The 23,239-nt window shown below is 45.0% G+C and overlaps 1 protein-coding gene across 11 annotated transcripts in view; it reads left to right on the top strand.

The window, feature by feature from the left end:
* Window positions 1–22,849, top strand: part of LOC139750450 (uncharacterized) — a 54,709-nt gene extending 31,860 nt beyond the window's left edge. For 9 of the 11 annotated variants that reach the window (XM_071665269.1, XM_071665275.1, XM_071665267.1 and 6 more), the window contains 10 exons: window positions 41–118; window positions 2,167–2,304; window positions 4,232–4,313; window positions 5,672–5,889; window positions 6,722–6,843; window positions 12,624–12,776; window positions 15,105–15,192; window positions 15,975–16,041; window positions 17,386–17,516; window positions 18,856–22,849. In XM_071665269.1, the coding sequence (XP_071521370.1) occupies window positions 41–118; window positions 2,167–2,304; window positions 4,232–4,313; window positions 5,672–5,889; window positions 6,722–6,843; window positions 12,624–12,776; window positions 15,105–15,192; window positions 15,975–16,041; window positions 17,386–17,516; window positions 18,856–20,440 (2,662 nt within the window). In that variant the 3' untranslated portion in view covers window positions 20,441–22,849. The remainder of the gene's footprint in view (window positions 1–40; window positions 119–2,166; window positions 2,305–4,231; window positions 4,314–5,671; window positions 5,890–6,721; window positions 6,844–12,623; window positions 12,777–15,104; window positions 15,193–15,974; window positions 16,042–17,385; window positions 17,517–18,855) is intronic. The other 2 variants (XR_011713141.1, XM_071665271.1) reach the window with 2 other exon arrangements.
* Window positions 22,850–23,239: the final 390 nt, after the last annotated feature.

Below are 23,239 nucleotides of genomic sequence, written 5' to 3'. Positions count from 1 at the left end.
ATCATGGCTGACAGATGACTAATCGCTGCGTATTTTACAGAGGAGAAGCAGTTGAACCCGTCCTAGTGGGGGACACCTTCGCCGTTTTCCACAACTTGTCTAGCGACGCCTCTTACAGGTAGGTGCTCATTTCCCCTTTCCCCCACCCTTAATCCTCACCTGGAACATGTGGAGGTGGTGAGGGATAAGAATGTGTTGGTGAAAGCGGTGGAAATTAACATTGTGTTGGTGCTGCAGGGTGGAGGTTCACACTGTGTTGGGGCTGCAGGGTGGGGGTTAACCATGTTTTAGGGCTGCATGGTGGAGGTGACGAAGGGTAACACTGTGATAGGGCTACAGAGTGGATGTTAACAGTGTGGTAGGGCTGCAGGGTGGAGGTGGCGGAGGTTAACCTCTGTTTGGGTTGCAAGGTGGTTACCAATGTGTTGGGGCTGCAGGGTGGAGGTTAACAATGTGTTCGGGCTGCATGGTGGTGACGGTGGTTACCACTGTGTTGGTGCTGCAGGGTGGAGGTTCATTCTGTGTTGGGGCTGTAGGGTGGTGGTTAACAATGTTTGGGGGCTGCATGGTGGAGGTGACGGAGGGTAACACTGTGTTAGGGCTGCAGAGTGGATGTTAACTGTGTGTGGGAGCTGCAAGGTGGAGGTGGCGGAGGTTAACACTGTGCCGGGGCTTCAGGGTGGAGGTTAACAATGTGTTGTTGCTACAGGGTGGAGGTTAACATTTTGTTGGTGTTGCAGGGTGGAGGTTGATAATGTGTTGGGGCTGCAGGGTGAAGGGAGCAGGGGTTAACACTGGGTTGGGACTACAGGGTGGAGGTTAACAATGTGTTGGGACTGCATGGTGGAATTGGCGGAGGTTAACACTGTGTTGGTGCTGCAGAGTGGAGGCTAACAATATGTTGGGGATGGAGGTTGGAGATAAACAATGTGTTGGGGCTGCATGGTGGAGGTGGCGGAGGTTAACACTGCGTTGGGGCTGCAGGGTGGAGGTTAGCAATGTGTTGGTCTGCAGGGTGAAGGTTAACACTTTGTTGGGGCTTCAGGGTGGAGGTGGCGGAGGTTAACACGGGGTTGGGGCTGCAGGGTGGAGGTTAACAATGTGTTTGGGGCTCCATGGTGGAGATTAACACTGTGTTGGTGCTGCAGAGAGGAATTTGACAATATTTTGGGGCTGGAAGGTGGAGGTTAACAATGTGTTGGTGCTGCAAGGTGGAGGTGACGGAGGTTAACACTGTTTTTGGGCTGCAAGGTGGAGGTTACCAATGTGTTGGGGCTGTAGGATGGAGGTTAACAATGTGTTCGGGATGCATGGTGGAGGTGCCGGAGGTTAACGCTGTGTTGGTGCCGCAGTGTGAAGGTTAACACTGTGTTGGCGCGCAGAGTGGGGATTACGGAGGTTAACGCTGTCTTGGTGCTAGAGAGTGGAGGTAGACAGTGTGTTGGGACTGCAGGATGGAGGTTAACAATGGACCGGGGCTGCATGGTGGTGGTGACGGAGGTTACCACTATGTTGGTGCTGGAGGGTGGAGGTTAACAATGTGTTGGAGCTGCAGGGTGGAGATTAACAATGTGTTGGGGCTGCATGGTGGATGTCACTGAGGTTAACTCTTTGTTGGGGCTGGAAGGTGGAGGATAACAATGTGTTGGGGCTGCAGGGTGAAGGTTACAAAAGTGTCGAGGCTGCATGGTGGAGGTGACGGAGGTTAACACTGTGTTGGTACTGCAGGGTGGAGATGACGGAGGTTAACACTGCAGAGTGGAGGCTAACAATGTGTTGGGGCTACAGGATGGTGGTTAACAATGTGTTGAAGCAGCAGGGTGGAAGTTAACAATGTGTTGGGGCTGCATGGTGGAGGTGACGGAGGCTAACTCTTTGTTGGGGCTGGAAGGTGGAGATTAACAATATGTTGGGGCTGCATGGTGGAGGTGATGGAGGTCAACTCTTTGTTGAGGCTGCAAGGTGGAGGTTAACAATATGCTGGGGCTGCAGGGTGGAGGTTAACAATGTGTTGGGGCTGCATTGTGGAGGTGACGGAGGCTAACTCTTTGTTGGGGCTGGAAGGTGGAGATTAACTATGTTGGGGCTGCAGGGTGGAGGTTAATAATAATGTGTTGGGGCTGCATTGTGGAGGTGACGGAGGTTAACACTGTGCTGATGCTGCAGGGTGGTGGTTACGGCAGCAAACAGTGAGGGCAGGAGCAGCGTGACGTCAGTCGTGATGGTGGGGGCAGCTAGAACGATGCCAGACGCCCCCACACTCCCTGTTGTAGTCCTTCATCCACACTCTCTCTACGAACTCAGGTGCAGTACCCAACATCCTGGTGCCTTTGTTATTGCACTTGTTTATATTTTTTCCACGGCTCTGTGTCCTTTTTGGGAACGAATGTATATAGACGTGCCTTAGCGAGTGTCAGGCAGACATAATATCTGTGGATGTATATAGTTCATCAATTATTGTACATGGGAACTCGTCTCTCCCTGAATAACACAACACTAGCACAATAGGCCTCATTAACACGACGATACCATCCGTAAGGTCTGGCCCTGTGACTTACAGGACCCATAATGATTAGTTCAAAAGACGGGTCATCATACCAGGGTCGTCGTGCTCGAGGGTCGTACCGTCGAAGTGCTTAAGGATCGCGTCTGTGTCCATATCGTTCTGCCGTAAGTGATGACCATGACATCCGTGCCGCCTTCCATTGAAATATCACTCGGATCGCCTGGGATAAAATTTTCGATATTATCGGAGAGACTGGACTATGAGTTTTTAATAGAGAGTGTGCAAAATCGAGCCCTTCTTAAAGCTGTTTGTGAAATCCAGGACAGCCGAGGAAACCCACACGCATGTAGTCTCCTATCGTCCATTATCCTGGTAATGAATACATAAACTAATCTGATGGCAGATTCGAGTGAGAAACTGCAGAAGTGGGTGACTGCGTTTGGAGAAAGTATGAAGGGAGAGAGATGAGTAAATGTGAATAAAAAAAACGAGGGTATTGGGTTTAGCAAGTCAGAAGGACAATTTAGTAGAGATATCAGTTTGAATAGAGAAAAGTTGGAGGTAGAGAAGTGTTTCTAGATACCTGGGAGTGGAAACAGCGGTGAGTGGAAGCATAGAAGAGAGTCATTGGGCGGGGAAGGGGGCTACTGTTCTGGGAGCACTGAAGAATGTGTGGAAAGAGAGAACGTCAACTGGAAGGGCAAAAATGGATATGTTTGAAGGTATAGCAGTCCTAGAAATGTTGTATGGATAAGAGGCATGGGCTACAGATAAGGTTGTGTGGAGGAGGGAGGATGTAATGGAAATGTATGAGGACAATATGTAGTGATGGTAATGAAAAGGTGGGAGAGGTGTGGTAATAAAAGCAGTGTAGTTGAAAGAGCCGAAGAGGGTGTGCTTAAATGATTTGGACATATGGAGAGAATGAGTGAGGAGAGGTTAACAAATAGGATATACGTGTCTGAAGGGAACCAGGAGAACTGGTAGACCAAATTGGAGATGAAAGGATGGAGTGAAAAAGATTTTGAACGATGTGGTATACTAGGGTCAACGTGCTTTCAGAGGACTGAACCGAGGGACATGAAGCATCCGGAGTAAAACATAAAAAGGTCTGTGGGGCTTGGTTGTGGATAGGAAGCTGTGGTATCGATGAATTCCACATGAAAACTAGAGAATGCAGCCATTTACAGAGGAAAATAACACATGGCTTATCCTGTAGGATTTCTCTCTCTCTCTCTCTCTCTCTCTCTCTCTCTCTCTCTCTCTCTCTCTCTCTCTCTCTCTCTCTCTCTCTCTCTCTCTCTCTCTCTCTCACTGACATGTTAACAACGGATGTAATGCTTCGAGTCGCCAGTGCTATAGTTTATCATTCTCTAAAACCGAAAAAAAAATACATACTCGCGCTGGCATTTGACCTGAGCGAAGTCATCACCATAATGATCGTCTGCAATTCCTGTGTGAATCCACTTTCCTTGAACGCCATCATTCCTCGGACATGACTTCCAGATGATCCTGGATAGGACAGACCAGAGTAGTTCTTACCCATTTATCATTATACAGCTACAAGTCCACTGCGGCAAATGAATCCTGTTTAATTCGTCTTAACCTATCACACCTTTAAGTCAATGCATGATGACTGTGTACATCATATACTAAATTATTACAGTTACTGATGCGTTCATCTGTAGCTTAGGACGTCTTACAATGAAGAAATCTACTCACCAGGTGGAGCTGCGAGGATACCGGTGTCAGCAGCTATACTGTGTACGTGTGTACGGACGGCTTGGACACCAAGCAACCCTGCACGGTCAGTTTGAGTACTTCCACGTACAGGGCACCATTACCCACCTATCATGTACTGCAGCATTACCCATTTACCATGTACTGTAGCATTACCCATGTACCATGAACGGCAGCATTACCTACACACTACCTACTCAGCATTACCCACATACTGCCTACTCATCATAAGGCACTTACCATATACTGCAACATTACCCGCGAACTAATTACCGCAACATATCACATAATACAGCATTATCCTGATGAAATATGCTACACCATTATTCGCATATCATGTTTTACAGCACTCCCTACGTACTATATTCTGCAGCGTTACCCACTTACCATGTACTGCAGCGTTACCCACTTACCATGTACTGCAACATTACCCACTTACCATGTACTGCAACATTACCCACTTACCATGTACTGCAACATTACCCACTTACCATGTACTGCAACATTACCCATTTACCATGTACTGCAACATTACCCATTTACCATGTACTGCAACATTACCCATTTACCATGTACTGCAACATTACCCATTTACCATGTACTGCAACATTACCCATTTACCATGTACTGCAACATTACCCATTTACCATGTACTGCAACATTACCCATTTACCATGTACTGCAACATTACCCACTTACCATGTACTGTAACATTTTCCTTCTGCTACGTAAGGCAGCATTTTCCAAGTATAATGCGATGAATCATTGCTCTTGTATCATATATTACAGCATTACCTACATCTCGTGCACTGCAGCATAACCCACGTCCTATGTACTGCAACATTATCACTCTACCTTGTGTGTTTATCTGTAATTGTTAATAAGAAAATGGACGTCCCGGATTAACGTGCAGTGGACCAATGTCCCAGACTAGCTTCTCTTGGACCAATGTGTTTTACCTCCACGATGAACATTCACTGGACCAGCACGCTCTGCCTCCCAGAATAACTTGCTCTGGACCAGTATGATCCACCTTCCAGACTAACTTGCACTGCCAGTGACCAGTGTCCTAGACTAACTTGTACTGGACCAGTGTGATGTTTCCCAGACTAACTTATACTAGAGTAGTGTGATCTGTTTCCAGACTAACTCGTACTGGACCAGTGTGTTCTGTTTCCCAGAATAACTTATACCAGTGTGATCTGTTTCCCAGACTAACTCGTACTGGACCAGCGTGATCTGTTTCCCAGACTAACTCGTACTGGACCAGCGTGATCTGTTTCCCAGAATAGCTTATACCAGTGTGATCTGTTTCCCAGACTAACTTTTAATGGACCAGCGTGATCTGTTTCCCAGACTAACTTTTAATGGACCAGCGTGATCTGTTTCCCAGAATAACTTATACCAGTGTGATCTGTTTCCCAGACTAACTTGTACTGGACCAGTGTGGGCAACGTGAGTGCCGTCAACATGACCTTGGGAGACTTCGAGGTGCCAGGGGAGGGAAATCCTGGGGTTCGTTTTGCCGTGTCGGCCGAGTCTGGGAGCGGGGCCTCCAGCGGCATGAGGTGGGACCCTTGCGTCACACCACGTCCCTACCACACTACTAGGAACCCTCCCTCCCTCTCCGAGCCAGCAGACCTGTAAGTGACCGCAATAAGCATTTTTTTTTTTTCTTTATCTGGTCGACATTACGGGTATTCTTCAGGCCTCTTGTTACGACCAGACCCTTTGGAAAGTAGGGTTTTATATGTCTCACCCTTGGGTAGTGCCATATCATTTTCTCCAGTGTGGTTTACAAGTCCAATTTATATCACATTGCTTATCCACCATCCCCATCCCACCCCCCTTTCACGGTTACTGGAGGTTAGTCGGACACTGTTATTTTATGAATAGCAAAGTCTCTTTCCTGCTATCTATAATACTTTTCGCTGTCTTCCGAGATCGTGATGTAGCCCAAGGAAACAGACGAAGGAATATATATATTTATCTATTCATATTTATTATACTTTGTCGCTATCTCCCAACAAAACCACCACCAACTACATCAGCCAAGAAACAAACAGACATGCACAAAGACCCAAGAATTCTCTGTGGATATTAGGATCATCATATAAATATCTGTAGCTAAACTGACCACCTTCTTATCTAAGACTGCGTCCTCGTCACTAAATCCTTCAGATAACACCTTTAAGGTAGCAAAGTTTAGTCCTAAAACCATCCAAGTTTCATAAGTTATTTCCATTTTTCAATCAGCTTTTTCAAGTTATTCTCATAACTGAAACATGCCTTTACATGATCATTACAAGGAATTAGATGGTCGCCACACTTGTCCCTAATGCTAAAATGAATTATCAATCCTGGTCACAGAGCTTGGTATAAATCCCCTCCTGTATCATTGTGTTATCACACTTGATTTCAGCTGTTATTGAGTGTATCACTGTAGACGAGTGGTTAATGGTGTCCATTGGTCAGCAGGCAGGAGACAACGGCCTTGGTGCTGTGGACGCTAGAGTGTGAGGACTGGGCGGGTGTGGTGGAAGCCGTTGAAGCCAGGTACTGCGTCGGCCTCCACAACCTCACCAGTCAGTGCCCAGGTGAGTCTCACCACATAGAGCCAGGTACTGGTCCTCACCAGCCGCCATAATCAGGGTAAGTAGTCACCAACCAGAGCGCTGAGCCTGGTACAAACAGCACCACTGAGAAAACCATTGGAGACGATCCTCTTCCGTTATGAGGTCAGTGATTTGTTCGTAACTCTGGATGTGTCACATTCCAAGGCAAAGACTTGCGATCAACCTCAATACGATTCGAATCAGAAACAGATAACCTTAGCAACATTTTAGAATGAAGAACCTCTGTATAAGGTTCGCGGCTGGTGAAGACACTTGTCATTAAGGTTTTTCCTGTTTAGATATCAGGCACACGGCAGCGCGAGTATAGCTTCATCACCTCTGGCCTTCGTACAAGAACTCGCAGCGAATAACAGTATCTGGAAGCAGCAGTGACAATGAATTCACCGATTATTTCAAAACAAGTAGAGTCATATCCTACCCTGACACACTTCTTAGTTTAATCGTGCTAGAAGCTTCAGAAAAAAAAGTATCAAAAAAAATTCAAAAGCAACTGCAATCAGACGAAGATTAATTCGCATGAGTTAGGTTGGGTCACATAAGGCCGTCGAGGCGAGTTATTCAATGCATCATATATATATATATATATATATATATATATATATATATATATATATATATATATATATATATATATTTTTTTTTTTTTTTTTTTTTTTTTTGCTTTGTCGCTGTCTCCCACGTTTGCGAGGTAGCGCAAGGAAACAGACGAAAGAAATGGCCCTACAAACCCCCATACACATGTATATACATACGTCCACACACGCAAATATACATACCTACACAACTTTCCATGGTTTACCCCAGACGCTTCACATGCCCTGATTCAATCCACTGACAGCACGTCAACCCCGGTATACCACATCGATCCAATTCACTCTATTCCTTGCCCTCCTTTCACCCTCCTGCATGTTCAGGCCCCGATCACACAAAATCTTTTTCACTCCATCTTTCCACCTCCAATTTGGTCTCCCACTTCTCCTCGTTCCCTCCACCTCCTACACATATATCCTCTTGGTCAATCTTTCCTCACTCATTCTCTCCATGTGCCCAAACCATTTCAAAACACCCTCTTCTGCTCTCTCAACCACGCTCTTTTTACTTCCACACATCTCTTACCCTTACGTTACTTACTCGATCAAACCACCTCACACCACACATTGTCCTCAAACATCTCATTTCCAGCACATCCATCCTCCTGCGCACAACTCTATCCATAGCCCACGCCTCGCAACCATACAACATTGCTGGAACCACTATTCCTTCAAACATACCCATTTTTGCTTTCCGAGATAATGTTCTCGACTTCCACACGTTCTTCAAGGCTCCCAGGATTCCCCCCCCCCCCCACCCCACCCTATGATCCGCTTCCATGGTTCCATCCGCTGCCAGATCCACTCCCAGATATCTAAAACACTTTACTTCCTCCAGCCCTTCTCCATTCAAACTTGCCTCCCAATTGACTTGACCCTCAATCCTACTGCACCTAATTACCTTGCTCTTATTCACATTTACTCTTAACTTTCTTCTTTCACACACTTTACCAAACTCAGTCACCAGCTTCTGCAGTTTCTCACATGAATCAGCCACCAGCGCTGTATCATCAGCGAACAACAACTGACTCACTTCCCAAGCTCTCTCATCCCCAACAGACTTCATACTTGCCCCTCTTTCCAAAACTCTTGCATTCACCTCCCTAACAACCCCATCCATAAACAAATTAAACAACCATGGAGATATCGCACACCCCTGCCGCAAACCTACATTCAATGAGAACCAATCGCTTTCCTCTCTTCCTACACGTACACATGCCTTACATCCTCGATAAAAACTTTTCACTGCTTCTAACAACTTTCCTCCCACACCATATATTCTTAATACCTTCCACAGAGCATCTCTATCAACTCTATCATATGCCTTCTCCAGATCCATAAATGCTACATACAAATCCATTTGCTTTTCTAAGTATTTCTCACATATATTCTTCAAAGCAAACGCCTGATCCACACATCCTCTACCACTTCTGAAACCACACTGCTCTTCCCCAATCTGATGCTCTGTACATGCCTTCACCCTCTCAATCAATACCCTCCCATATAATTTACCAGGAATACTCAACAAACTTACACCTCTGTAATTTGAGCACTCACTCTTATTCCCTTTGCCTTTGTACAATGGCACTATGCACGCATTCCGCCAATCCTCAGGCACCTCACCATGAGTCATACATACATTAAATAACCTTACCAACCAGTCAATAATACAGTCACCCCCTTTTTTAATAAATTCCACTGCAATACCATCCAAACCTGCTGCCTTGCCGGCTTTCATCTTCCGCAAAGCTTTTATATAATATATATATATATATATATATATATATATATATATATATATATATATATATGTTTTTAGGAAAGCAGTAATGGCTTGCGCCAAAGATGCTTGTGGCATGAGAAAGGTGAGAGGTGGGCAGGTTAGAAAAGGTAGAGTAGTGGGATGAAGACGTAAGGTTATTAGTGAAAGAGAAGAGAGAGGCGTTTGGACGATTCTTAGAGGGAAGTTGTGCAAATGACTGGGAAATGTATAAAGAAAGCGGCAGGAGGTCAAGAGAAAGGTGCAGGAGGTGAAAAAGAGGGCAAATGAGAGTTGGGGTGAGAGTATCATTAGATATTTTGGAAGGAGGTAAATAACGTGCGTAAGACAAGAGATCAAATAGAAACATCGGTGAAGGGGGCTAATAAGGAGGTAATAACAAGTAGTGATGAAGTGAGGAGATGAAGTGAGTTTTTTTAATGTTTGTTGAATGTGATTGATGATAGAATGGCATATATAGGGTGTTTTGGTCGGGGTGGTGTACGAAGTGAGAGGGTCAGGGAAAATGGTTTGTTAAACAGAGAAGAGGTAGTGAAAGCTTTGCGGAAGATGAAAGCCGGCAAGGCAGCAGGTTTGGATGGTATTGCAGTGGAATTCATTAAAAAAGTGGGTGACTGTGTTGTTGATTGTTTGGTAAGGATATTCAATGTATGTATGGATCACGGTAAAGTGCCTGAGGATTGGAGAAATGCATGCATAGTGCCAATATGCAAAGGCAAAGGGGATAAAGTGTTCAAATTTCAGAGGCATAATTTTGTAGAGTATTCCTGGGAAATTATATGGAAGGGTATTGATTGAGAGGGTGAAGGCATGTACAGAGCATCAGGTTGGGGAAGAGCAGTGTGGTTTCAAAAGTGGTAGAGGATGTGTGGATCAGGTGTTTGCTTTGAAGAATGTATGTGAAAAATACTTGGAAAAACAGATGGATTTGTATGTAACATTTATGGATCTGGAAAAGGCATATGATATGGTGGATAGAGGTACTTTGTGGAAGGTTTTAAGAGTATATGGTGTAGGAGGCAAGTTGCTAGAAGCAGTGAAAAGTTTTTGTCGAGGATGCAAGGCATATGTGCCAATAGGAAGAGAGGAAAGTGAATGGTTCCCAGTGAATGTTGGTTTGCGGCAGGGGTGCGTAATGTCTGCATGGTTTAATTTGTTTATGGATAGGGTTGTTAGTGCGGTGAATGCAAGAGTTTTGGAGAGAGAGGCAAGTATGCAGTCTGTTGTGGATGAGAGGGCCTGGGAAGTGAGTCAGCTGTTGTTCGCTGATGATACAGCGTTAGTGACTGATCCTGATGAGAAACTGCTGAAGTTGGTGACTGAGTTTGGTAAAGTGTGTAAAAGGAGAAAGTTTAAAGTAAATGTGAATAAGAGCCAGGTTATTAGATTCAGTAGGGTGAGGTACAAGTTAACTGGGAGGTAAGTTTGAATGGAGAAAAACTGGAGGAAGTGAAGTGTTTTAGATATCTGGGAGTGGACTTAGCAGCGGATGGAACCATGGAAGCGGAAGTGAGTCAGTGTGGGAGAGGGGGCGAAGGTTCTGGGAGCGTTGAAGATTGTGTGAAATTTCGAGAATATTATCTCGGAGAGCAAAAATGGGTATGCTTCAAGGAATAGTGGTTCCAACAATGTTATATGGTTGCGAGGTATGGGCTGTAGATAGGGTTGTACGGAGGAGGGTGAATGTGTAGGAAATGAAATGCTTGAGGACAATATGTGGTGTGAGGTGGTTTGATTAAGTAATGAAAGGGTAAGAGAGATGTGCGGTAATAAACAGTGTGTTTGAGAGAGCAGAAGAGGGTGTGTTGAAATGGTTTGGACATATCGAGATAATGAGTGAGGAAATATTGGCAAAGAGGATATACGTGTTTGAGGCGGAGGGAACAAGGAGAAATGGGAGACCAAATTAGAGTTGGAAGGATGGAGTGGAAAGGATTTAGAGCGATCGGGTCCTGAACATGCAGGAGGGTGAAAGGCGTGCAAGGAATAGGGTGAATTGGAACGATGTGGTATACCGGGGTCGACTTGCTGTCATTTGACAGAACCAGGGCATGTGAAGTGTCTAGGGTAAACCGTGGAATTTTTGTGGGGCCTGGATGTGGAAAGGGAGCTGTGGTTTTGGTGCATTGCACATAATAGCTAGAAATTAAGTGTGAGCGAATGTGGCCTTTTATTGTCTATTCCCTGCACGTCTCGCCCTCCTGTATGTTCAGGCCCCGATCTCCCAGAATCTTTTTCACTCCATCCTTTACTTCCCATGTTACTTAAATCCTTTACTTAAATGTTGCCTTCAGCAACAATAATACTATAAAGAATACCTTAATCAAAAACTCTCCAGAAAATTCTCCTGGATGCATCTACAAAGTGCCATGTAGAAATTATGATAAGTTTTATGTTGGGCAGGCTGGTAAGGATCTTTCTGTTAGACTTAAGCAACATAAACATAGTATAAGAACAGGACAAGAATCAAATGCCTTGTTTAATCACGTTAAAAACAATGATTAGTGTATTGACTGAAGTAATGCCATCTCAGTTATCAATTTTAACTCCAGTACCACAAGAAATATCAGTGAATCTTCTGTTATCAAATACACAAAGAATCATAACCTTAATATTAGTGAAGGTCTATACAAATTGGATAACTTTATTGTTGATAAAATTGTAAACAGTTTACCCTCTTGTCCACATCACAAGTCTATGATACGCTCGTTGTCTGTCTTGGACAATCACTTGTTTACTAAATGGCGTCCTAGCTACGTCTCTTCGTTGTATATCAACTGACTGTTATATTTCTCTCTTGTGTCTCTCCTGGTGATGTGATTATTACACGAAAGTGCACTTGGGAACTTATGTTTCATTTTCCCCGTGGACTCATTGCAATATCTTGATCACGGGCAAATTTGTGATCCTCTCCAGTATATATATATATATATATATATAGAGAGAGAGAGAGAGAGAGAGAGAGAGAGAGAGTGAGTGAGTGAGTGAGTGAGTCCTTATCATATACGGCATCATCACAACGTCCATGTTTTTGGATTCACCCCGTTGATTGCCACAAAGGCGACCGTGACATTCCGATGCCCCGGGGTGTTAGCAACGCAGCTGTTGCACAATATGCCTTAAGCTAGACAGCTGTCAATAGGGAATGTGAGCTTGGGTCGAGGTGAAGCAGGACGAGCTGCCTTAAATCCCCCCGTAGATCTATCGCATCTTCTTTTCACCTCATTTAGCCAAGATGAGATCTGATACGGAAGATAATGCACATCATGGTTAATTTTCAGTTAGACGAAAAATGTTAAGACGAGTTTGAAGAGCAAGATAGCGTGAACACTGATACAGGAACCAGTAATGAATGTCTGACTGTGTTGCAGGAGAGAACCAAACGAGCAAGACCTTGATGGGCGCCGTTGAACTGAAGGGGTTGCAGGAGGCCACGCAGTACACAGTGTGGCTAAGGCTAAAGTACCGCTCCGGCTTCTCCCAGTGGTCCAACGGCCAGACCTTCATCACCCTGGATCATAGAGGTGGGTTTTTCAGTCTCCAATCATGCTGTAATGTTAATGAATCTAGTTTATAGGCATGACTGAGCTCTGAGCATGCGCAAGTGGTTCTGAGACGCAGCTGGAGTAAAATCATCTTATCCTCATTTTTTCTCCCCAACAATTCTGAATCTTTTACAATTTCAAGGTTTTAATCGTGGGAGAAAAAAAGGTAAATAATGCGTGCGGCCGGAGATGGGAAGCCTCGCACTGAGTTCAAAATTTTAATCATGACTTCTTCCATTTTCATGTATAAATTCCATCAAACAAACCGTACATCTCCATGATCACTTCATTTAGAAGTTTGTATGTCCATCTGTCTCGATATCCACAGATATCTCGGCATCAACCAGTAACTTTGGGTTCTGTCAATCAGCCTCAGAGGTTGCTACTGTGGCCATTTTTCCCACAGACTTTGGTGTCTGAGTTATGGACATCAAGGGATGGTTCCACATCGATATGACCAACTAGTTGCCCACTATTTCTTGTGGTTTAGTTCCTTCTGAACTCTTTCAGCCACTTACAGTTTACTATCAAGATGTTTGTTTTTCGGGATCTTGATTTTCCTCGCCCGTTTTATGACACTCTTCATGATCTTCGGTCGACTCCGGAGTTCCTTGATTTCTTCATTCACTTCTGTTGCTGTTTGTCTATTGTTGACAGCAACGTCCCCACCAGTAAGGTCTTAAACGAGTTACCTTTGATTAATTTCATCCAGCCTCGTACTAACACAATTAGTCATACCATCAGGACGCCCCATCATCCAGCCTCGTACTAACACAACTAGTCATACCATCAGGACGCCCCATCATCCAGCCTCGTACTAACACAACTAGTCATACCATCAGGACGCCCCATCATCCAGTCTCGTACTAACACAACTAGTCATACCATCAGGACGCCCCATCATCCAGTCTCGTACTAACAGATCTTTTCCTAACTGTATGGTCCTGTTGATCCACGATCCCTCACCTTATTCTTTTACATAACTGTCTAGCCTAGCCTGGGGTGTCGGCTAATAGTAAACACGCACTTATCGGCACACAAGGGTGATGGAAAGCCTGATTTGGAATACCCTGTTAATACCCTTCAACTAATAAAAACTTCACGGAAAAGTTCGTGTGCCTAGAGTATAGGGTTTAATCTACAAGAGTTAAAAGGTGTGCTTGCACAGTTGACAATTTTGCAGAGCTGCTGAGAGAGAGAGAGAGAGAGAGAGAGAGAGAGAGAGAGAGAGAGAGAGAGAGAGCTAGCTTACTATGGATAAATGCTACTTGTGTGTTGCGCAGAGAGTTTTACACTTGTGTGTGTATGTGTGTGTGATAAATTCATGTTTTAGGGTGGTCATTCAGAGTAGAATCAAAGAGAAATTTGCTGGGTGAGTGGTAGCCTGACCCGTGGTGAGGTATGGTGTGGTATTGCCCCGTGGTGAGGTATGTGTGGTCGTGCCCCGTGGTAACGTACAGTGTGCTCGTACCCAGTGGTGAGGTATGCTGTGTTTGTGCCCCGTGGTGGGGTATGGTGTGGTCGTGCCCCTTGGTGAGGTATGGTGTGGTCATGCCCGTGGTGAGGTATGGTGTGCTCGTGCCCCGTGGTGAGGTATGGTGTGTTTGTGCCCCGCGGTGAGGTATGGTGTGTTTGTGCCCCGTGGTGAGGCATGGTGTGTTTGTGCCTCGTGGTGAGGTATGGTGTGTTTGTGCCCCGTGGTGAGGTATGGTGTGTTTGTGCCCCTTGGTGAGGTATGGTGTGTTTGTGCCCCGTGGTGAGGTATGATGTGATCGTGCCCCGTGGTAACGTACAGTGTGGTCGTACCCAGTGGTGAGGTATGGTGTGTTCGTACCCCGTGGAGAGGTATGGTGTGGTCGTGCCCCGTGATGAGGTATGGTGTGTTTATGCCCCATGGTTAGGTATGGTGTGATCGTGCCCCGTGGCGAGGTATATTGTGTTTGTGCCCCGTGGTGAGGTATGATGTGGTCGTTCCCCGTGGTTAGGTATGTTGTGTTTGTGCCCCATCGTTAGGTATGGTGTGGTCGTACCCCGTGGTGAGGTATGGTGTGGTCGTGCCCCGTGGTGAAGTATTGTGTGGTCGTGCCCAGTGGTGAGGTATGGTGTGTTCGTGCCCCGTGGTGAGGTATGGTATGATCGTGCCAGTGGTGAGGTATGTGTTTGTGCCCCATGGTAAGGTGAGGTGTGGTTGTGCCCAGTGGTGAGGTACTGTGTGTTTATGCCCCGTGGTGAGGTATGGTGTAATAGTGCCCCGTGGTGAGGTATGACTTGGTCGTGCCCCGTGGTGAGCCGTGTCATCTCTGGCAGGTTTGCCTGCCTGGACCATCGGGGTCATCACCGTCGTGGCCTTCGTCAGCGCTGTCGTCATTGTCCTGTTCCTCAGCTACAGCAGGAGGTTAGTGTGATCAAGGGTGGTGTAACCAGGGGTGTGGCCAGGGGTGACATGGTTATGGGTAGTGTGGCTAGATATGTGGCCAAAGTTGCTTTGGTTAGGTGTGTGGCTAGAGATGTGGCTAAAGGTGGTTTGACCGAGAATGGTGTAGCTTGGTATGTGGCCAAGGGTGATATGGCTAGCAGTGTGGCCAAAGGTGATGTGGCTGAGGATGTGTGGCCAGGAATAATGTGGTTTGGCCAAAAATTTTGTGGCTAGAGCTTGTGTAACCATGGGTTTTGCGACCAGTTTGGATGGAGGATGTGGCCAAATTTAATATGATAAGAGGCCCTCTGGCCAATAGTAGTGTGGCCAAGGAAAGTGTGTGTCCTTGGAGACTGTGGTCAGGGATAGTGTGGTCAGGATGAGGCACTATGCCCATAAGAAGTATGGCCACATAGAGTTTGACAAAGATTGTTATGGACGAGGCGTAACGTTGCCCTGGGAGATTGGCTAGGGGAGTGTGGCTCGAGATAATGTGGCCAGGGTTGGATTAAGAAGGTTAGAGGGTTGAAGTTCTGGTAAGTTTGGTCAGAGAAAGTGGCTCCAGGGAAAGTCTAGTCACAGCGGCTGCAAATTGTGTGGCAAGCAAGTGTAACATGAGTAAGTAAGTCAGAGGTAGTGTGGCCAATGGTCTGTGCCCAGCAGGAGAGGTCAGGGGTTAGGTCAGAGTTAGTGTGGTCATTGGTTTGATCCGCATTATCGCCATCAGGAGAACAGTACATTAACGAACATGTCTCCTGCAGGAGACTTGCGTTCAGCATAATGGAGGTGAAGAGAGAACTGAACCTGCCGGTGGGTCTCCTAAGTACGGTAAGTCCTACCTCCTGCAGGAGGGCATCCTAACTACGGTAAGTCTTACCTCCTGCAGGAGGGTCTCCTAACTACGGTGAGTCCTACCTCCTGCGGGAGGGTCTCCTGATTATGATGTCTTGCCATCTTCCATATCTCCTCCGCCTTTCCACGCTTGATCCTTCTACCGTATTTGAATCTGCTCCGTCTTGGTCGATGTATTTTTCGTTTCGTCTCGACTAATTCTGTGAAATGAGATCTAGATATAATAACCCAAGTCCAGCAGAAATATCAGTAAACATTAGCAATTGTAGAACTATTTTCTCATCCTCCCCCGAAGATTCCCTACATATTTTCCATCTTTCATGGCTCTTTGGCTACGCCATTCGACATAGTAAACATACTTGACATTGTAGTAGGATTTAGACCAGGGGTTCACAACCTTTTTGTACCCTATGGGCATTCTGACAGGTTCCCATGTACCTTTAAAATTATGGATCAAAAATTGATAAAATTAAAATGATTTTGTATTGTTACAATGGAACCTGTAAGAGGCTGTAAGGATTTTATACTGATTTGTAACGAGGGTGTTCTATATGGCTTGTTCTACATTACTCCTGGTGTACACTAGAGCAATGTACACCATGATTATACTCTCACACCCCTATATGTGTACCCCTTGAGAAGTGCAAATGTACCCCTTGAGGTACATATACCCCAGGTTGGGAACCCCTTATCTATATCTATCTTTACACAAATAGCCAAGTCTGCCTCATGATTTATAAAAGAAAAAGGGGGGGGGGGTTCTTGTACAGATGCCGAAAGGTTCTCTTAGTGGACAGATAGTAGAAGACACGAAAATAAAAACAAAATTTTCTCGCCCCCTTCTCTCACATGGTGTATGTGCAACATCCATCAGATGTTATGTTCTGAGTACAAATCAGAATTATGAGTTTCATATCATTGTTTTTCTTTCGTTCGTTCTTATTTTCATCAGGACAACATAACTCAAGGATCGTACTATACCTCTTATCCTTGTGCACATGTATCATGTCATTATTCCTATGTATGTATGCACGAACATACACACAAGAGATGGTGCCCCACTAGTGTAAAACTCCCATCGCGGACAAAACAAACAAGTGATAATACACACCCCAGTATGTGTTTGTGTGTGTGTATACATGTATGTATTTATGTCCTTAAATATAATACATAATGGTTTATATATCGGTATAGTGTTCATAATTTTTCAGTATACACATCCTACGTTTGCTTGAGTCATTATTTATCAAGACGTAGATATTAATCCATATATCTATGTATGTAGCTATATCTTGTTTACAAGACTGGATGATCCTTCAGGACTCAAGGCCTCCTTCTGTAACAAGGAACGTAGGGCTCGACCTGCCGCCTGATTCAACCAACCCCGCTCACACCAAGGACCACGACCTTGCCAAGGACAGTACAGTCAAACACAGTGTACGCACCTTCAGGTCAGTGTACTCCGCACCTTCAGGTCAGTGTACTCGCACCTTCAGGTCAGTGTACTCGCACCTTCAGGTTTGTGTAATGAATTGTTTGTTCAGTACGAAGGAGGGTGTTCTACACTCGTAGGCCCCACCCCATTTCTTGACGTTTCTCTACTATCGTACAACTTTTTAAAGTTCTTCATACCTTCCATTTTCACAATTTCATAACTCAGTCTTCCATTCATCCGCCACTCGTATACCACAAAAGTGCCTCATTAAATCTTTTATATCATGTTCCATGCCTAATACCATGTTTTGACTTTTGGTTATCTTGTCTTTGCATCTTCATCATACAACCAAATGCCTTCATATGGCGATGACTGCATGGTTCTGCATCATTCATATATTCTCAGGTTCCTTTCTGCCAGTCTGTGTCTCGTCGCATCGCATCTATTTCTATACTCGTATTTGTACTGATTTTCTCCGGTGTAGATGTGACCTGGTTGATGTAACACCCTATTAGAACCAGTTTCTTCCTATTTTTCTTTCCAAAACCCCTCGCAACTCTCCCATTTCCTCTGATGGCTTTATAATTCCACCATCCTAAAAATACTTCGTATCACGGTGACATTTAGTTTTATCTTAGAATACCCCCACATCTCAAGTACTTGACTGAACATCCGACAACTGGAAGTCCCATGCAGATGTCAAGAATTCTTCTCCACTAATCACTTGCTCCAATTATAAGAAGGACTTATTCGAACCCTTCCTTGAATAGTGCACTGATCCTACATGTAGGACAGTTCCAGCTTTAAATATTGTCGTGTTATCGAGTATAAGGCAATCCAATCTATCGACTTTCCTAGTCTGACCTGGAATCTTGACCAACCAACCATTCGCTACAAAATTTGGATTTATTTTCCTCCTATAGATATTACTTCGGCATCTGCTTCTGAGAACTGGGTTTTTAGCGTGTCTTCGCCATTGGCCAGATCACACAATACTCTGTGAGTCATTACGTCCCATGATTGTGTGGCCATTAGAAACTCAGATGTGGGCCGTTATGTTGTCTGTATCCTTCCCTACACTACTAAGCTTTAAAGCTCTTTACCTTCTCATACTTTTTTTCCAAGTTCAACTGGCAGGCCTTTCGCTTCCTTTGAAATCAAAATGAAAAAAAGATGTCATCTCTTTTTACTTCTCTGTACTTTTATATTTCATGTTTTATCCAACGCCTGGCTTGATGAGGCCTCTTGTCAGTGACCGGAGACTTAATATTAAGGAGAAATATGACCATCATACCATCGTAATGACCAAGGGAGTGTGTCCGGCTAATGTCTATAATACTGGTCATCCCGCACAGGTCGGGCACTGAGGTACCCGGTGGCCGAGGACTCGCTAGGAGAGGACGATCGCTCCATCCCGGTGAGAGGGAGGAGGAAGAGAATAATTGTATCAACCTGGCGACTGAGTGGGTTAATTGTGGGTTTGTAAGTCCTGACACAGGGGAGGACAGTAGCTGTTCGCCAGAGACGACGTCTTCTGCTACCGTCCAGCGACGAGACTCTGCGCCGAACTACGGCGGTTACATCGTTCACGTCTTCCCTGATAAACATGATTCTGAAACAGTGAGGAAAGAGGCAACTCCAGAGCCAGGTGCTTCTGACTCTCCATCCAGTTATATCTCTGCGTTCCCTAGATACGTAGCCACCCAGCCGCATCGCTTCACCTCCCAAGGAAGTAAAGGGTATGTCCCGTTTGACATGACAGTTCGGGTGAATCCACGCGAAGCGATCCAAGATGATGAAATGACAAAGGCAGAGGACAGCTCATTTGGCAAGGTCATTCCAGGCAGTGGCTATGTTGCAGTTCAGCCTCCCGACTTCGGGTCGCGTAAAATCAAGGATTACGTACTTCCAAGCGAAAACAGTCACGATGCATCGCGTACGGATCAGACACTCGAGGCTGCACCATTACCCGAGATATCACAACCAGTGAGACTAACGGCGTCTATAGGTAACAGTGGCAGGTATGTGGCCCTGGAGTTCCCGGAGTCGGACGGAGAGGTCTTTGGATCCAACTCACCCCCACAGAACATGGACACTTCACCTGAACCTTCACTTCTCAGTGCCAAACTTCATGTTGGAGTTAATCTACTGAAAGGTAACCATCTCTACATACCACACACAGTGGCAGATATGACGACTGATGTGCACAGACACAGTAGTCTGAGTATAGTTAATGCAGGGGTAGAGGGTAATGGGGAAGCACCTTCTGAGCTTTCCACATACGGGCCTTCTCAGGGTTATGTTGCAATCCATCCGCCAGACTTTGGTACGTTCAACGCGTGTGTTCATGAGGCAGCAGGTCAAACGGGTAAGGAGACTTCGATGAAGGAAATTGTTGAAGACAAGGATGCAAAATTTGCTAATTCTGTGTCTAAAACTTTCATACTCGGTGATGCTGCTCCACTTGACCCGGAATCCAGCGACTGTGTCTTATCTCCATTACCGCCAACCGTTGCTCAAGCGGTGGAAATTCCTGCTCTGGCGGAGACTTTCATACCTCAGCTCACCGAAGGAGCACCGGGGGCCGAGTACTGCAGTGTGTCGCACCCGGTACCAAGCCAGACTGCTGGAAGGGAGACGAACTGGAATGATGGTTCGCTGAACTCTGCTTGTCTCCAGCCTGTGGCGAGCTTTTCGAAGGGGACAGTCTCCCAGCTGGCCACAGACTACATCTTCCTCGAGCAGTTGGTGCACAACAGTTGTGTTCGAGCTCCGAGGCCACATGATGACAAGGAAGTGGAATCTGTAAGCCTGGAGGATGGTGATGAAAGCCAGGGGGTCCGTGAGGAACCTTCCCGGCGCGAAAGCTTAACCTCTGAGGACCTTCCTGTGGGTTACAGTAGGGTAGGGGAAGCCTCCATCACGTCTTCCATGCTATAGGTCGCGCGATCCATCCTACCGAGGTCTGGTGTGTGTTGCTGAGTGACTCACAACCCATGCTAGGCTTCATCTGTTGTCTCCCTGGGTCACAAGATGACTCACAACTCGCGCCATGCTTCATGTTGTATCACTGGGTCACAACGTTACTCAAAACACACACCATGCTTCATCTGTTGTCTCCCTGGGTTACAAGGTGACTCGCAACCTACGCCATGCTTCATCTATTCTCTTCCTGGGTCACAAGATGAATCACAACCCACACCATGCTTCATCTGTTCTTCCTGGTCACAAGGCTACTCACAACCCACACCAGGCTTCATCTGTTCTTCCTGTTCACAAGGCTACTCACAACCCACACCAGGCTTCATCTGTTCTCTTCCTGGGTCACAAGATGACTCGCAACCCACACCAGGCTTCATCTGTTGTCTCGCTGGGTCACAAGGTGACTCACAACATAGGTTGGGAACTAAAGTGGTAATCCGATAACAGATTATTATTGAGGTTGATTATTATTATCGGAATATTATCAGAAGTTAACTTCCATAATCGTAATCGGACCAGTTAACTTTCGTAATCGGATCGGTTAATTTCCGATAACTCGATATTTTAGTCCCATAACGTTTGTTAATCTTTTGTCAGATAAAATTTGTATCGTTTTACGCTTTCTTTTTAGGTTATTGAGTATTATTGTTATTCTTTGTTAATTCTATTTCTTGTAATAGGAAAGTTAAAGCTATAATTGGTTATATGATTCACAAGGTCATACAAAATTTGGTGCCTGAGATATTTGGTCTCTTCTTGTGTAAATTTTGGTCGCTGATTCTAAATATGCCATCAGTTTTTCACTATCAGCTCTGGTTATCGAAATATGACATCCTTTATTGCTGTGCATACAACCGATCAGGCACAAGGATTAATGAATACAAATCATTATTGTTGCCTTTTTAATATAAAAATAGCTTCATACAAGTAGGATTTGTTTATTCATGATTAGATTACATCCATAGAATCAATCAGATGATGGTGAAACAAGCATAGAAAGTTATATATCATTGATATGTTCATTTACTCAAGACATCTCACGTTTCAAAGACTTCTTGCGGTGAGCTGCCCCAGGACAACCACGTTGAATGGTCCAGCAGTAATCCGCCATCATATGGGTATCCCAGTGTCCCAGGTATGGGTATCCCAGTGTCCCAGGTATGGGTATCCCAGTGTTCCAGGTATGGGTGTCCCAGTTATGGGTATCCCAGTGTCCCAGGTATCTTTCTTCCATGGTTCTTAAATCTTGGTGGAATCGTTCACCCTCTTCCTCACTTAGGTCACTAATGTTGTCTGGGAATCATCCAAGTCGACTGAAAGAAGATATCATGGTCTCCACTAGTTCAGAATAGTTATCTGCATGATGGTACCCAAGAAAATGCCTTACAGCAAGAGTGAACGAAGACCATGCATCTGCTTCAGCACTGTTCGTCGAGTCTTGGAAATGTGGGTCCTTCTTGAGCTCCCTGATTTGAGGCCCGTCGAAATTACCTGCCTTCAGCTTCTCCCTGCCCGGCGCTGGAAATGATCCGCATATATAGTCAAAGCAGAGTCCCCTTCTTTGTTCAAAGCTTCACAAACTGTTTCATTAAACCTAGTGTGATGTGCAGTGGTGGTGGTTAAATGATCTTATCTCTGTCAACCAAGGGTTCTGCCATTACATCCAACCACCAAGTGTTCTCTTAGAGGCCATTGTTTTCTCAGCCAGTGCTCATCCTTGTCTTTACTATCCCAGAGACAGATAAAGCTGGGATACTTCGTGTATCCTTAGCTCTACTATCCCAGAGACAGATAAAGCTGGGATACTTGGTGTATCCTTAGATCTACTATCCCAGAGACAGACAAAGCTGGGATACTTGGTGCATCCACTCTGCTGACCCAGGAGAAAAGTCACCATCTTAAGATCCACACAGATCAGCCGTTGGTGATGTTGGTATGATGTCTTGTGTAAGACCAGGCGATTGTTTCCTGATGTTCATTCTTCTTGGTTGAGTGACCAACTGATCCATATTTGTTGCCATTGTGTAGGAGCCACACATTTTAAGCTCCGCTTACAATTATCTTTGCTCATGAGAGGTTAAGTTATTGATAAGTGCATTCTCAAAAACTATAAGTGCTACAAAGAAATGAAAGTTAATATACCTAGAATCAAGTCTAAAATCTGAGGTACTTTGTTGTTCATTTTATCTATTGTCATTTACAGGTATGTATGATAGGTCACGTGTTATATAATGTGTAGCTCTGATATATAGTTTTTTTGTTTCGTATGGCCAACATAAGCAATGATTAATTGTTATTACTTCTGTATAGTGATGAAAATTATATGGTTTGTAGAATAATTCAAACAAATATAAAAAAAGAAATAATCTTCGCCTTAACATTTAATGTTAGCAATAGCCACCAACACATCATTACTCAGTCCCTCCCGGACTCCGGGTCTAGCCCTACCCCCCCCCCCCCCCCCTCCCTGGATCTTGTTGGTTGATACTTGCCAGTTTTCTTGCAGTGAAAGAATTCTGTTAACATTCATGAAATTTGTAATCATTATGTATAAAGCTTAATAAAATACTTTTAAAAGGACAGATATAGGTTGTCCTTTTTTTCTCAAAGTAAATAGGACAACCAGATCTAAGAGAAGGACAGATTGTCCTTAAAATGACAGACTTAGCAACAGTGTCACATATTGTGGATTCGGGCGTACCGGCGATCCCTGGTAACGCTGTTCACTATCATGTCAGCTTAACAACGCTCGTTCCT

The sequence above is a fragment of the Panulirus ornatus genome, chromosome 9 (assembly GCF_036320965.1).
Source record: "Panulirus ornatus isolate Po-2019 chromosome 9, ASM3632096v1, whole genome shotgun sequence".
In the NCBI taxonomy this organism is placed as follows: Eukaryota; Metazoa; Arthropoda; class Malacostraca; order Decapoda; family Palinuridae; genus Panulirus; species Panulirus ornatus.
This window is presented reverse-complemented; position numbering and strand designations above follow the sequence as displayed.